Raw genomic sequence first — 16,331 nt, 5'->3', positions numbered from 1 at the left:
TCCCCTCCTCGTCGTCCCCGGAGGCCGCCGCCGGCGAAGCCTAGCGCGGCCGGTGATGGGGCAGCGCGGATCCTCGCGTGGTCCCCTGGTGCGGCTGTAGGAGGCACGCCTCCGCGCTGGGGGATGATCCCGGTTCTGGTTGATGGCGGTACGGGCGGGCGGTGTTGGGGGCGGCGGCGCGGCCCTGGCCATGGCGGCACAGCCCTCTCCGCCGTTTCTCGCCGTGGCCTCGCCGGGAGAGCGGTGATGGGGGCGGCGGCGCGGCCCCGGACCCTGGCGCGGTCCTCTCCTCCTTCTCGCCTTGGCATGGCCGGGCGGGTGGGGATGGGGGTGGATCTCGTGCTGCTCCTCCTCAAGAGCTGGGATCACGGCACCAAGGGCGGCGGCCCTGGATGGCGATGGTGGTGACGGCGCCTACCTGGTGGCAGGTGGCGGGCGTCAGGTGCTGCTTTCGTGGCACCGCGGTGGTGATCTCCTCTCTCGCCGGAGGAGATCGGCTAGTTGTGTGGCTAGCCGTGGCGGATCTTGCGATCCGTCGCCTAGCTCCCAATGGCGAGGCGCAGCTGCCGGTGAAAGCCGGCCCAGACTTCGGTCATGGCGGATGATGGCGGCGCCTTTCGTCGTTACCTTGTTGAAGGCATTGTCTCTGCAGTCTGCGTTTTTTCGCTTGGGCTGCTCCAGGGGAAACCCCAGACCCGGGTCTCCCGGATCGGATGATAGCGGCGCGCAACGCCGTTCTCCCTGTTGGGGGTATCGTTTTCGGAGCAGACAACGGATGGTGGTGGTGCTAAGGTGGAGCGGTGTGCTTTTGCTGTGTCGGCGTCGTCGAGTCACCGTGGCATGGTGCAGTGGTGTCTCGGGATGGATGTAGTGTGTTGGACATGCGTAGGATGGTGGAGTCGTCTGGCGCCGTGGTGGCATCGATGGCAGGCCTGGCATGGTCAATGCGATGATCTCTCTTGAAGATGAAGTCGAGGAAGACGGCGGTAGCAACTTCTATGGCGTGTGCGTTGGCGTATGCTGAGAGTCTGCTTGACTGGATGTGCTTCTCATCTGCTATTGGGCGGCCTGAGAAGGCATTTGGTTTTTGGATGATATGAGTTGGTGAATTGTCACCCCCTTCACCCCCCTGTAGGTTTAACGAGGTGGCTTCGAGTTTGATCTTTTGTATTGCTCTTGTAAGGTGTTGCGAATAATCTAATAAAAAAAGCCGTGTGCATCCTTTGGATGCAGAAGCTGGGGCGATATTTCCCCCATTTTGAAAAAACAAGTCTCGGGTGCCTTCTTCTCTTGATCTCGAACTGGGTTTTGATATTTGGTTGTATTTTAGAAAATATGCTAACTTGTAAGCACTTCTAACCGAAAAGACTCCATTTTTCTCATAATGCCAGGCAAGAAAAACCTTTTTTGATGCATCCGGGGGTTTCAGCTGCAAGATAAGCTCAGCATCATGGGGTTGAAAATTTCTACGAATGATTTGCACTTTCCAACTACTGTCTGCAGTGTTTATCAGCTGATAGACACGCCTATGTCTATCTGGTATTCTGGTTGGCTGAGCTTTTAAAGCATGGTTTCTCGGAATCCAATTATCTCTCCAAGTTCTAATACTTTTCCCATCGCCTATTCTCCAAACCACCCCCTCTTTGAGAAGTTCCAAACCATGTTCAATCCCATGCCAAACAGGAGATGCTTGAGCTCCCCTAGGATAATAAATAGCTTTCATTAGTCTTGCGGCTAAACTGTTGGGATTTTGGATCAGTCTCCAAGCTTGGCGGGCAAGAAGAGCTTGGTTGAAAAGAGTTGTGTCTCTAAACCCCATACCGCCTTGGTTTTTCGGTTTGATGAGATTATCCCAGGAGGACCAATGAACTTTCCTTTCTCCGTCTTCCTCTCCCCACCAGAAAATCCTGATCAGTTGCATATAATCATCATGGAAGCCATCGGGGAGCTTGAATATGCCCATAATGTAAATAGGCAATGCTTGAGCTACCGATTTAATGAGGACCTCCTTACCCGCCATCGACATTAGTTTCTCATTCCTATAGGATAACCTTTTAGCAAATCTGTCTTTTATTGGTTGGAATTTTTCTGCTTTCATTCTTCCTTCTGGAGTTGAAAGCCCAAGATACTTCTCATCAAAGGTACTTAATTTCTCATTGGGACAAGTACCGCACATTATCAATCACTAAGCAATATAGCAAGCAAAACCAAACAGGCAAACGCTCGCCCCAAATAAACAGTCTTACCCAAATGAAAATAAGAACAACCCAAGGTCAAACGGCCGTCTTCTTGGACATGTACCAGTGTATCACAACACCTAGCTATGGCCAATACAAATCACTGACCGAAACAACAGAAGTACGCTACTCCAAGAAAAAAAAGCTTTAAGAAATGATCGTGCATGTGTCGCAATGTTGACAGGTCCAATCGAAGGTCGAAACTGGGATCGTTATCCCCGAAGCAGAAGGTTCAAGCTAACACCTTCAAAAAAAAAAAACACGACCAAGGCACGTTGACAATGCCCGATCTATCGACGCCGTTGTAGAAAACGCCAGAAACAAGTTGAGGACCTCGCCCCCCGCATGAGCTCACTACTAAAAAAAACTTAGACCATCTCCAGTCACATCCATAAAACGTATCCCAAATTATTTTAGGGTGCGTCTGACATATTTTTGACTTCAGTCGCGCGCCCCAAAGCTTCCTTCCGCCTGGCGAGGCCTAGCCCGTCGCCGCTCCATAGGGAACGTTCTGGCCATGCCAGACGGAGCGAGAAGCGAGGCGGGCACCCACCTGTCGCGACCACATCCAGAACGGTTGGTTCCCGCCTTTTAATTCTCGTCACGCCTCCCCTCCCGCGTCTCCGACCCCTCCGCCGCCGCTCGATTTTCCGGCCATCTCGACGGCCAATCGCTTCTGAGTCAGGCACCGTCGTGATGGTTGGCTCCCTCGCCGTCCTTTTCGCCGCCGCCGCTTCGCCAACGTGTCCCATAACGCGCGGGCAAATCCGCCCCTCCTCCGCGCACAGAAGGTGTTCGACGCCTTGCCTGGTAGGCGCGATAGGTCGATGTTCGTTGCCTGCTCTGCACGGATGAATTTTAACCATTTGTTTTGCTTCAGACATGGATAGCGACGATGAGATGATCGTCCAAATGTTGGAGGAAGAGCAAGCCTTCGACGACGATATTCTAGAGCATTTGTCGATCATAGCGTCCCTCCAGAACATGCTTGATGCCGAGGTGGAAAAGAGAAAGAGGCCGTGCCGCTGAGGTTCAAAGGCGGGAAGAAACAAGTCGAAGCCTCAGCAGAGGATGGAGGGGCATACATTGCTGCAAAACGATTACTTCGCAGATGAAGCAACACAGGCCGACAATTTTTGGCGCCGGTATAGAATGAGCAAGGGTTTGTTCATGAGTATTCTCCATGGTGTTCGAGAGTTCGAACCCTACTTCAAGCTGAAGCACGACGTTGTTGGCATTGCTCAATGGAACACCGTTTGGGAAACGATTAGGGGACTCGACAGGAGATGCTCTTGTATCCGGGAGGGGAAATGCAGGTGTACCAAATATTTGCTGCCAACCTCATTCATGGTCATGGAAATGGTAGACGTACAACCCGACCAACACTGTTGCATTACGGCCACCCCTCTGGCAACCGTAACCGCGCGGCGCGACATGTGCCGGCCAGGGCCGCTAATGTTCCACAGGAGAGAACACCAGCGAAGAAGGACGGGGGGCTAGGGCTTCCCCCGTTACGATCCTAGGGTGACACAATCATGTTATGATTTGGTCAAAAATTTAAGTGAACATTTCACTTCTCCCCAAGTATGTACAAGCCTGATCCTCAGGGATAAATAGTGAATTTTGAGATGAAACCATTTCTGCACGAGGTGATGTCTGGTTCACAAGCAATGAAGGTTCAGTCAAGCTTCAGACTCAGAGAAACGTGACGAGGAGTTTACCTGCACACCTACGGACCATGTGTTACACAGTGCTAGCATGTTGCATGTCCAGACTCCAGATCACTCAGTCATGCAGAAATTAAGTAGTTGAGACTTGGAGCAGACTGTAAGGTGATTTTTTGTTCCCCGAGCATGCTAAATCTAATGGAAAGATCTCAAGAGCTTGTAGAGAGGTGTACCTAGCAGGGTGCTGATTATTTGACTAGTGACGACTGAACAACAAGTGTTGCACCATTCTGTATATATTACAAATGTCGTCAGACATACTTACACAATTGCAAAGAGGATAAATCTTTGTGTATGGTTTTTCTTAGAAGGGACCATTTTGTTCTCCGTATATGCATGTGCCAGAGAAATTGAAAATGATCAAGAAGGAAATTACTACTATCATCGATGGATGCTGCATGCGTTAACCTCGATCTTGTAGCAGCAGCTAGGATTCTACTAATTAGGAGAGCGTGAAGAAGTTCTTGAGGGAGGCGACGAGGCTGGGCGGCCAGTGCTTGGTGTCCCTGACGTAGGCGAGGTCGGTGTAGTGCGGGTCCAGCAGCGTGGCGATGGTGAACTGGTTCTCGGCGAGCAGCGGCGCGTGCTTGTCGGCGTAGAGCGCGGCCGCCAGCGCGGCGTGGATCTCCGGGTACCCCTTGAGCGCCACCGACACGTCCTCCATCTCCGTGATGGACTCGTCTCGGTCGCCGATCTCGTACAGCACCAGCGCCCGCCCCACCCGCGCGTACTCCGACAGCGCCAGGTCCTTGTACCCGCTCACCACCGCCGTGAAGGACGCCAGCGCCTCCGGGAACTCGCCGCGCGCCTGCAGATCGCGCCCGAGGTCGAGCAGCCGGACGGCCTCGCCCACGCGCAGCGACACGGCGGCGCTCGCGGCGCGTTCCGCCTCCGTTACCGGGTCGTAGCCGGCCGCGGCCGCTGCTCCCCTGCTGCTGGCATTGTTACTGCCTGCGGCCACGATCAGGAGCAGGCCGCCAGCGGACACGAGCAGCTGCCTCCTCGTTGCGGCGGATGGTGACGAGGAGATGGTGGGTGATCGTGGAAGCGGGGCTGTTCCGGTGGAGATGGTGCTCGCCGGCGTCACGGGCGGCTGCATTGGAACGAGAAGGGTTCGCGGCTCACATGCTCACTACGTTTATCCCCCGGAGCCAAGAGAGCTCAAGAGAGCGGATAAGGATTCAAAGGCCGGCTAATATGTGAGGCATATCGAAGGGGAAAAAAAATATCCAGGAGACCGAGGCCATTGGGAGGCGGCGAAGTAAGAGGATAGTGGAAGTACCATAGCTAGTAACATCACACATTTTAAGTTTGTTGACATGACATGTCACTAAATGAAAAAAAAAAGTGAGGTGGTAACTAGCTATGTTACCATAACATCACACACCCCAATGCAAGATAAGTCTACAACATAATAATAAATAACACAATGCATGACACTACATATAAGTTAATACCCACTATGAAAGTAGTAACTTAGACTAGTAACATAGAATATGTTAGTAGTCTAAGTTACCCCACTATGACCAGCCTAAGAGCGCAAACACGCGCATCTGACACTATTCTCGTAATAACTGTTGTTGTGTGGGCTAGGAAGCAAAAAAGGCTAGTTTAAATACCGCATCGGACCCGTACAAACTTTTTTTATCCGGCCCATCCAGTTCCGTGCCGCGGAAACCCTAAGTACCCAGTTTCGCGAGGCAGCGCGAGCGCGAACCCCATCCCCTCCCCGGCTCCCCCCGCGTTGGTGCGAAGGAACATTCAGCTCCTCTCGTTTCCCGCTTCCGCCCACCACCCGCCACTCGCTGACAAGGCTGCAATATTCTGATTGCATTGTTAGTTCTTACTTGCTCTCGATTTGAGACTAACGTCTAGAACAAGATCGACTATTCGGAATCCCACCATTATCAATAAAGCTTTCATCATTCATCCGCAATATTCTGATTGCATTATTAGTACTTACTTATTCTCGATTTCAGGTAGGAATTAAGACCCTCGGCGGTCAGGTTGATCGTGCATCCGCAAGATCAATAACTCCCGGAGATTGTCCTAGCGATTGCATTGGCGCACGAGCTTTGCACGTGTAGTCGGATCGTCAAGCACGAACTCCACCAACAAATCGATCTATCCTCGTCTCATCGAAAGATCGGCCACCTTTTACCTATCACCAACACGGGTGATTGGGAAGAAATTAGTACAAGGACATGCCCGGATTGAAGGGCAAGCCATTTACATGCAACCATTGCTATACCATTCTTGAGCACAATGACAAATGGAAGATGAGGGAGCAAGAAGCACCACCACCGAGGCATAAGCTCGTCGAGTTGGAGGATGCAGAAGAGGATGGTTTGCTTGAGACCAAGAGGAACAAGAAGAGGCCGGATGGAGCAAAGATGACAAAGGACAAGATCAAAAAAGCAAGGCGAGGCTGCAACATTGTCTCTCAAGATTGATGTTATGGTTAAGTCCAAAGAATTGTTGGTGATGAAGATTTTGGAGGCAAAGAAGGAAATGATGGATAAGAATACCAAAGAGAAGGAAGAAAAATGGAACATGCTCCATGAAGATGCAAAGCACAAGTCCGACGTCGAGAAGAGGAGAGCACGTGCTGAGGAGAACCGGGCTATGGTAGAGCTCATTGCGGCGGAGAATGCGATTATGATGATGAACCCGGCCGAGATGGATGAGTTCCATCTTGAGTGGTGAAGTCGCACAAATATGGAGATCTTGACGCGAAGGAGGGAAGCTGCACGCACTACCATGATTTCCATGAGTGGTGCCCGAGGTGGATGTGCCGGCAACCGATGGTTATGCTTGACCATGCGCTTCCTTGATCATGTGATGCTTGATCCTTTTTTGGTGTCATGTTTTATGTATGATTGAGTACTTTAAACAATCAGTTTGCATGTTCTATGTTTCTACATTCGAGAATTATTGGCTGGTTTATCATACATTTGCATAAATCCTGTGTTTACGGTTCTTGTTTCCGGACTGAAAGAACGGCGTGCATCCTAGACGCGTCAAACGTGGCCCGCAAAACAACATATTCTTGAATATGTTGTTATGCAGGCCACCACTATTGGGAAAAGGCTTATACTCGCAATAGCACCCGTAATAATAATTTTAACACCCAGAAATGTGCATTTTTCAAAGTTTTCAAAAATTTACAAAAATTATACCGTTGGTCTTATTTTTCGAAGAGCTACCTGGGAGCACCTGGGGCTTACCAGTGGGGCACCCCAGGGCTGCCCCCCATGTGCCGGCGCGGCCAAGGAGGGGGGCGCGCCACCCTGTGGTGTGGGCCCCTCCTTGCCCCACTAAGTCATCTCTTCCTTCCATTCTACTCTCTCTCCCGAAAAAACTCGTACTCACTTTCTCTCACTCGCGTTTCTGCTCAAGAGCTCAAGATTTCTCGATCTCTTTGCTCAGCTCAGATTTCTGTCTGAAATTTGGCACATTTGCTCTCCGGTATGTGACTCCTCCGATTATCCAAATAGAATTTTGTTTGGTTGAGAGTATATCTTGAATATTTTGCTGATGTAGGTAACATGTTAAGTGAGCTTGCATGCTTGTTCTAAGTTGTAAAAATTAGTTTTGATGCATGTTTAGTACTCTATCAAGTTCCTATAGTAGTTTCCCTCAATTATATGTCTCCAATTCGGAAACACCAAAAATATTTGTTGTTCTTCTTTGGTTTTGTAAAGTTCATTATGGAGTTTAGCGGTCTCCGGTGGCTGGAGCTTGGTTTTCATTCCATATTATTCAAGCTACACAAGTCAAAGGCAATAATGATGATCTACGATAACTCGACTATGGTGAGAGGCTGGTATGAACTCTATTTGTTTTCATTTTTGTACATATAATCATCCATGTGGGCATGCTTAATTGGTTCATGTGAGGTATATGTCATTTAATAAAGTCTAGTAGTTCATGATCTCTCATGTTTAGCTCCAATTTATTAATATGAGTAGCATATCATAAATATTTGCTTGCATTGTTTTATTCATAGATAGGTATGACATTGTGGTATCCTCCTCTGAATAATTCACTTGAATCAACTTGGCACATGCTCACGCATGCATATGACTGAACAAAAGTCAATTAAGCCTCGATGATTTACTTTGCCTCAGAGTTCTTGTATCACTTTTATGCCTCTGTTAATTTATTTTGCCGCAAGCATGATTATGACAGTGGTTGCTCTCTTGATTGTCGCTTCCCAGTCTATTGCTAGCCTTCACTTGTACTGAGTGGGAACGCTGCTCGTGCTTCCAAACCCCTGAAAACCAAGTTATTCCAAAGTGTCCACCATAAATACCTATGCATGGCATTTCAAGCCATTCCAAGTAAATTCTCATGTGCTACCTTTAAACCTTCAAAATGCTTCTCAATTTATGTCAATGTTTTATAGCTCATGAGCAAGTATGTGCTGTTTATCTTTCAACCTTGTCATTTACTCCTGACAGACTTTCATCAATGGACTAGTGGCACATCCGCTTATCCGATAATTTTGCAAAAAGAGCTGGCAACGGGGTTCCCAGCCCCAATTTATTAACTTTCATCAATAATTCTCTTCACATGTTTTGCCCTGATTTATCAGTAAGCAACTTAATTTGCAAATAGACACTCCTCCATGGTATGTGAATGTTGGAAGGCACCCGAGGATTCGGTTAGCCATGGATTGTGTAAGCAAAGGTTGGGGGAGTGTCATCCATAATGAAACTAAAATATATGTGTAAACAAAAGAGAAGAGGGATGATTTACCTTGCTGGTAGAGATAACGTCCTTCATGGGAGAACATGTTATTGTTTCATGATGATATGCATTGTTTTATGATCTTACCTGCAAGTTGTATACACATATTGTTGTCCGGAACCCGAGGCCCCAAAGTGACAGAAATAGGGACAACCGGAGGGGAAGGCGGTGATATTAGGATCACATGTGTTCACTGAATGTTAATGCTATGCTCCAGTGCTCTATTAAAAGGAGTACCTTAATTTCCACTAGATTCCCTAGAGGCCCGGCTGCCACCGGCTGGTAGGACAAAAGATGTTGTGCAAGTTTCTCATTGCGAGCACGTACGACTATATATGGAACACATGCCTATGGATTGTTTAGTACTTGGATACTATTTTATTACTATCTGCAAATGACCTACCTTGATTGTTATATGATTTCTCTCATCCATGCAGCGCCCGTTCATCCATCCATATGCCTACAGTATTTTAATCCTGCTGTTTACTATAATCACTACTGCTGTTTTTGTTACACTGTTGCTGATATTTCACTACTGCTACTGCTAAAACTGTTACTACTGATAAACTCTTGCGAGCAAGTCTGTTTCCAGGTGCAGCTGAATTGACAACTCCGTTGTTAAGGCTTACAAATATTCTTTGGCTCCCCTTGTGTCGAATCAATAAATTGGGTTTTACTTCCCTTGAAGACTGTTGCGATCCCCTATACTTGTGGGTCATCAATGTCGTCCTCCAGTTCCTTTCTTGAAGTTTCTTCGTCGTATTCCACTACTCTCGGGGAATTGTGCTCTATTTCTATCGGCAGAACTGCCTCAGCTCCATGGACCAGAAAAAATGGAGTTTCCTGTGTCGCTGTATTTGGTGTTGTTCGGATACTCCATAACACACTAGGCAACTCCTCCGGCCATGTGTGTCGAGCTTTTTCCAATGGTGTTAGCAGACGTTTCTTGATGCCGTTGCAGATGATGCCGTTTGTTTTCTCGACTTGACCATTGGTTTGCGGGTGCGCAACTGATGCAAAGTGTAGTTTGATGCCTACCTCTACACAATAAGCTTTGAATTCTTTGGATGTGAAATTGCTGCCGTTGTCTGTGATGATGCTATGAGGTACTCCAAACCGAAAAACGATGCTCTTAACAAACTTGATTGCGGACACTGCATCCGGTGAATTTATCGGCTTCGCTTCTATCCACTTTGTGAACTTGTCGACAGCCACGAGCATGTACTCGTATCCTCATGGCCAAGCCTTGTGCAATTTTCCCACCATATCAAGACCCCAAAGGGCCATGACAACGGTATTGGCATCAACTCTGCTACCGGAGAGTGAGGTCTGGCGGAGAATCTTTGAAATGCATCACAAGTACGTACTATGTCATTTGCATCCTCAATTGTTGTTAACCAATAGAATCCTGCTCTGAAAACCTTAGCTGCTATAGCGCGACTGCTTGCGTGGTGTCCGCACACCCCTTCGTGTACATCCTTTGAAATTAGCCTTCCTTCCTCGGGTGTGACGCACCTTTGTAGCACTCCCGAAATACTTCGTTTGTATAACTCTCCTTTGACCACAGTAAAGGCTCTGGAACGCTTGATAACTCGCCTTGCTTCGATTGGATCATCGGGTAGTTCTTTCCTCAAAATGTATGCTATGTACGCCTGCATCCAAGGAGTCTGTACCACCATTATCATGTGCGGTTCCTCCTCATCTTCCGATGGTGCTGCTGGAGCCACCAAGGCTTTCTCATCCTTCCCCTTCTTCTGTTGCTTCGTCGCCTTGGTTGATCTTTCAGCTATTTCTTCCGAAAACACGCCAGGTCGTATTGCGAGACATTGCGACCCGATGTTTGCGAGAACATCGGCTTCATCGTTGCTGAGCCTGCTAATATGATTAACTTCACATCCATCGAACAACTTCTCAAGCTCGTTATAAACTTCCTTGTATGCTATCATGCTATCATTGACTGCGTCGCATTGGTTCATCACCTGTTGAGCCACCAGCTGTGAGTCACCAAAGATTTTTAGTCGAGTTGCACCACAAGCTTTCGCCATCTTCATACCATGTATAAGTGCTTCATATTCTGCTTCGTTGTTAGATGCGTTTGGAAACGTCATCCGTAGTACGTATTTCAGTTTGTCGCCTTGAGGTGATACTAGTATCACGCCTTCTCCAGCCCCCTCTAGTCTCTTGGATCCGTCAAAGTTCATGGTCCAAGTTCTCGATAAATCTGGAGGTCCCGTGTTTTGCAGCTCCATCCACTCTGCGATGAAGTCTGGTAGGACCTGTGACTTTATTGCTTTTCTTTTTTCGTATGTGATGTCCCGAGGGGAAAGTTCTATTCCCCAAAGGGAGACACGCCCCGTAGCTTCTGGATTGTTTAATATGTTGGATAAAGGCGCTTCGTTGACCACTATTATCGGATGCGCAAAAAATAGTGTCACAATTTTCTTGCAGTTGTAAACACTCCATATGCTAGCTTCTGGTACTGCGGGTACCGCTGTTTTGATGGTGATAAGACTTCGCTGACGAAGTATACTGGCCGCTGTACTCCATGTAGTTTTCCTTCTTCTTCTCGTTCGACCACAAGGACTGTACTGACCACCTGAGGCGTGGCTGCGATGTATAACAGGAGAGGCTCCTTCTCCTTAGGCGCCACCAAGATTGGTGATGTCGAGATTGTGCGTTTAAGATCTTCGAAAGCTCTGTCTGCTTCTTCCTTCCACTGGAACTTTTCTCCTTGTTTGATCAAAACGTAAAAGGGCAACACCTTTTCTCCTAGCCTGGCGACGAATCTGTTCAAAGCTGCAACTCGCCCAGTTAGCTGTTGTATTTCCTTCAACTTTGTTGGCTTCCTCATTGTTACGATGGCTTGGATTTTCTCTGGATTGTCTTCGATTCCTCTTTCTGAGACTAGGAACCCGAGAAGTTCTCCCGCAGGGACGCCAAAGGAGCACTTTGTCGGGTTCAACTTGAGGCAGAACTTATCAAGGTTGTCGAAAGTTTCCTTCAAATCCTCGATCAAGGTTGACCCCTTCTTTGTTGTTATGACGACATCGTCAATGTACACTTGTACGTTTTTGCCAATCTGTGTTGCAAGACACTTCTGCATCATCCGCTGGTATGTTGCTCCCGCGTTTTTCAAACCAAAAGGCATTGTTCTATAATAGAACACGCCATAAGGTGTTATGAAAGCTGTTTTGACCTCGTCGTCTTCTTTTAGTCTGATCTGGTTGTAACCAGAATATGCGTCCAGGAAGGAAAGACGTTCACATCCTGCCGTGGAGTCGATAATTTGATCGATCTTCGGGAGGGGAAAGTGATCCTTTGGACAATGTTTATTGAGACACGTGAAGTCGACGCACATGCGAAGGACTTTCGTGTTTTTCTTCGGGACCGCATCTGGGTTAGCTACCCATGTGGCCTCTGTATGCAGTTCTTTGATAAAGCCAGCCTCTCTGAGTCGATTGATTTCTGACAGCATAGACTTGCGGTTTGGTTCCGAAAAACGCCGCAAAGGTTTTTTAATTGGTTTCGCTACTGGGTCCAAATTGAGGTGGTGCTCGGCAAGTTCCCTGGGTACTCCTGGCATGTCAGCTGGACACCATGCGAAGATTTTCCAGTGCTCAGGGAGGAACTCGACGAGCGCGCTTTCCTATGCAAGGTCCATGTTTGTTGCAATGGATGTCGTTTTCTTGGGATCTGTCGGGTGAACCTGTACCTCCTTAGAGTTCTTGGTAGTGTCAAAGGTTGGTTCCTTGAGTGGCCTCCCTACATCTGGCAACACATAATAGTCAGTTGTTAACCTTGATTCCATATACTCTGCTTGCATCCCGAAAGTTTCCGACAGTCGATGAAAATCCTTGTCGCACTTATCAGCTAGCGCAAAACTGCCTTTGACTGTAATTGGTCCTTTGGGTCCAGGGAGCCTCCATAACAGGTATGTATACTGTGGTACCGCCATGAACCTGGCATAAGCTGGTCATCCCAACAAAGCGTGATACTGCGACGGGAAATCCACCACTTCAAATTCTAGCCTTTCTATTCTGTAATTCTCTCGGGTTCCAAACTGAACATCGAGATTGATCTTTCCCAGCGGATAGCTCGGTTTGTCTGGTGTAATACCATGGAAGCGTGTGTCAGTTGGTTTTAGATTCGCCAGGGATATGTTCATCTTCCTCAATGTATCTGCGTACATAAGGTTTAAGCTGCTGCCTCCATATATAAACACCCGTGAAACGTCGAATCCTGCGATCACCGCTGGCAAAATCAGTGATGATTGCCCTGGTCGAGGAACTTGCTGCGGGTGGTCCGCTATGGTGAAGCCAATATCCTGTCCCGACCAATTCAGGTACTCAATTGTTGGTGGAGGCATCTTCTCTGCCATGTACACTTGTCGCGAGATTACTTTTTGAGCTCTGTTGGACGGCCTGGCTTTCTGAATCATCGAAACCGCGCCATTGGTATCGATATAAGGAGGTGGGTTGGGAGCCGCCGCTATTTGCAGATGTTGTCGATTTGCATCCGTAATCGCGGGAGGTGGTGGAAGGTGTATCTCACTCCTTGGCCCTTGAGGGTTTCGCTGTGCTGCCTGCGCGTTAGCGTGCCCTGCATATCTGTTCAACGCCTGGAAAGTTCGACAGTCCTTCTGCATATGTCCCGACTGTCTCTTCCCATTGTTGTCGAGATAAAAATGCATTTGACATGGTCCGTTCATCATATCCTCGGGAGATATATATGGTCTCTGGAACCTCGGACCACTATTTTGCCTGTTGGACGGGAGCCGTCCTTGTAGTCGCTACGCTGCTCACCACTTTTTTGATAATCATCTCGATTGTTTCCACTGCTGTTTCCTCGAAACCCAGCCGATATTTGGCCAGGAGCATCATAATCTGAAAACTGTCGAGGAAATCGTCACCTATTTTGAAAGTTTCGGCTGCGGTCCTCCTCAGGCGACCTATGCCTTTTATTGTGAACAACATCTTCTCCATCTGCCCACCGATTCGCTATCTCCATCAATGCTGATATTGTCTTTGGGTTGGTCCTTCCCAAATCCTCGACAAAGTCTCTTCTTCGAATACCAGCGACAAACACATCTATTGCTCTCTCGTCAGATATATTCTCTGCCAAGTTTTTGATTATGTTCCACCTCTGGATATACTTTCTCATTGATTCGTCGTACTTCTGTCTACAAGCCCTTAACTCCTCCAATGATGCTTGTTTCTTGCACGTGGATCGGAAATTTTTCACGAATATATCCTCCAAGCTTTCCCAGCTGTCAATAGATCCTTCAGGCAGCTTCTTTATCCACGATCGTGCGGCTCCACTCAGGTGTACTTGGATGCTCTGCATGGCTGTTTTCCTGGTACCACCTATCAGCTTCACCGTCTCGAGATAATCAACTAGCCAGTCCTCAGGATCTTGTAAGCCATCGAATTTTTTGAAATTATTGGGCAGCTTAAATCCTGACGGGACCCGAGTTTTTCGGATTCGTCTCGTAAATCACGAGAGTCCACACATATCTTCTTCGTCAACTTCTGGTGAATTCCGACGTTCCCTTCTATCCTGTCGCGCTCTATCCACCCTTGCTTGAGTCGCTGCATCTCTTGCTCCACTCGTTCTCGCCGGATCCTGCACTGCTGCAGTAGGTCGTGGACTATTTTGCCTTGCAGATCCTTCGGGAGGTGTAGTTGCGAATGCTGTTCCCATGGCTCCAACTCCTGCCATGGCCATGTTATACAACGCTTCTCTTGGATCTCCAGGAGGTGGCCTGGATGCGAGGATGAAAGCTTGCGTCGCCATGTATCCAACTTCTGGTGTTTTGGGAATAATATTCCCCATCGTGTCGATTGACATAAAAGACATGTCGAGGTTTTGAACTAAATTCTCTCTGTCAGCCTCAGATATGTTTTGCAGCCGAGATCTTGCTCTGTTTCGAGCTGCTCTGTGACTATCTCCCGAAGTACCTGATTGTCGGCTCAACTCCGCCCTTCGCCTGCTTGACGCGGAAGCCACGGCTTGCCTCCTATCTAGCTCAATTTTCTGTTTTTTGAGCTCTCGTCTGGTACGGGAAAGTCTATATTGGTACGCTTGTAACTCTTCAGGTGTCGCCGTTATGGTCATTGGCTCTGTGCCATCAATAGCTCTTGCAACTCTATCCCATACTGCCTGCGGAAATTGCACCATCTCTCGTGTTCCCGACCCAATATATTTGGTCCCCAAACCTCGCGTGAGATCCGCGGGGTCGACGTACGGATTTCCCGCGTTATCGAAGTTCTCTGATGTCTCCTCCTGTGGACGACTTGTATCTCCAATTGCATAGATTTGATGATATTTTGAACTTTGATATTTGTCGGGATTGGTGACACCGTCATATAGACCGGCGAAGACCTCTCCAACAGCAATGGATCTGTCGATGAAGTTGAAGCTGTCGATGCTGTCCGAGTCGCTGCTTATATCAGAGTCCGCAGACGACTCGAAGGACATGTCGGCGAAGATCTTGGCGAGCTTTTCGTTGCCATAGTGTTGATGAAGCGTGACGGCTAAATCTCCTCGTCGCCTGACTCGATTGATGACGTTGAGTCTGAAAAATCGGAATCGACCTCCGGCAGTCCCGACGAAGTCGGAAACTCGAGACGATACGTTCCTTATTTCTCGACGCGGAAGTGGAACTTCCCGAACATCATCTCCATGGGCTCCACCAGATACGCATATGCATCCAAACGGGAGGGCGGGTGAGGAACAAAATCGACTAGATCAGTTTCGATCCATTTACCTCTATCCATCGCGTTGCTTGCTACCGAAGAAGTCGACGATCTTGAATGTGCCATCGAGATCAGCTCCTTGTCGCCTCTAATTCCCACAGACGGCGCCAATTGATAAGGGATTAACTTATCAATGCCTACGGATTGTAGACTAGGGTTTAGTTGGAAGTAGAGGGCAAGTAGATCTCGAGGGTTTCAGCCGGAAAAGTACTCGACTGCTTATGAAAACTAGGGTTGCGCTCACCATGATTCGATCCTCTCTTTGTCCTCGACTCCCCCTTATATAAGAGGTGGAGTCGAGGGTTTCGTATTACACAAGTTTACAGATTCCGGGAGACTCTCTGAGTTCAACCCGTAAAGTTATAAATCTCTACTTTCCTAATAAAACTCTATCTTTCCTTAACAACTAACTGGGCTTCCGAACTTCATATTCTTCGACCTGTGGGCCTTCAGTAAACCCCGGGTACCATCTTCGGCAGGCCCATTGGGGATGCCTATGTCACCGAGCATATCGACTTCGACGTCGACCACCTCAACCTTCCATACAACGCCATCCTCGGCTACCCCGCACTAGCGCGGTTCATGATGGCAACCCATCATGCCTACAACGTCATCAAGATGCCGGGGGCTGGAGGTGCCATCATCACCATCCGCTGCGACGAGCGGGACACCGCACACACCTTGGAGAGTACGTTCAAGATCGCCGCCCTGGCCCACCCCGATGGCGATGAAGACACGCAGATGCTTGGGGGCTCGCACGACGGAGAGCAGTCGGTTCCCGACTCGACCCTCCGCGAGATCAACCCGCCAACATGTTTTGCATCCCTCGCCGAGGAGTTGCTGGTATCACCAGCAGGGAA

At 48.5% G+C, this 16,331-nt stretch overlaps 1 protein-coding gene across 1 annotated transcript; it reads right to left on the bottom strand.

Annotated features, from left to right (window-relative positions):
• Window positions 1-4,171: 4,171 nt before the first annotated feature.
• LOC124654933 lies at window positions 4,172-5,168 on the bottom strand. Its single transcript, XM_047193909.1, has one exon. It carries the CDS (start codon window positions 5,061-5,063, stop codon window positions 4,407-4,409), a length of 657 nt encoding a protein of 218 aa, XP_047049865.1. The 5' UTR covers window positions 5,064-5,168; the 3' UTR covers window positions 4,172-4,406.
• Between the last annotated feature and the right edge of the window lie 11,163 nt (window positions 5,169-16,331).

This window comes from Lolium rigidum, chromosome 5 (genome assembly GCF_022539505.1).
Source record: "Lolium rigidum isolate FL_2022 chromosome 5, APGP_CSIRO_Lrig_0.1, whole genome shotgun sequence".
Classification (NCBI taxonomy): Eukaryota; Viridiplantae; Streptophyta; class Magnoliopsida; order Poales; family Poaceae; genus Lolium; species Lolium rigidum.
Note: the sequence above shows the minus strand (reverse complement) of the source record. Positions and strands in the feature narration are given on the sequence as shown.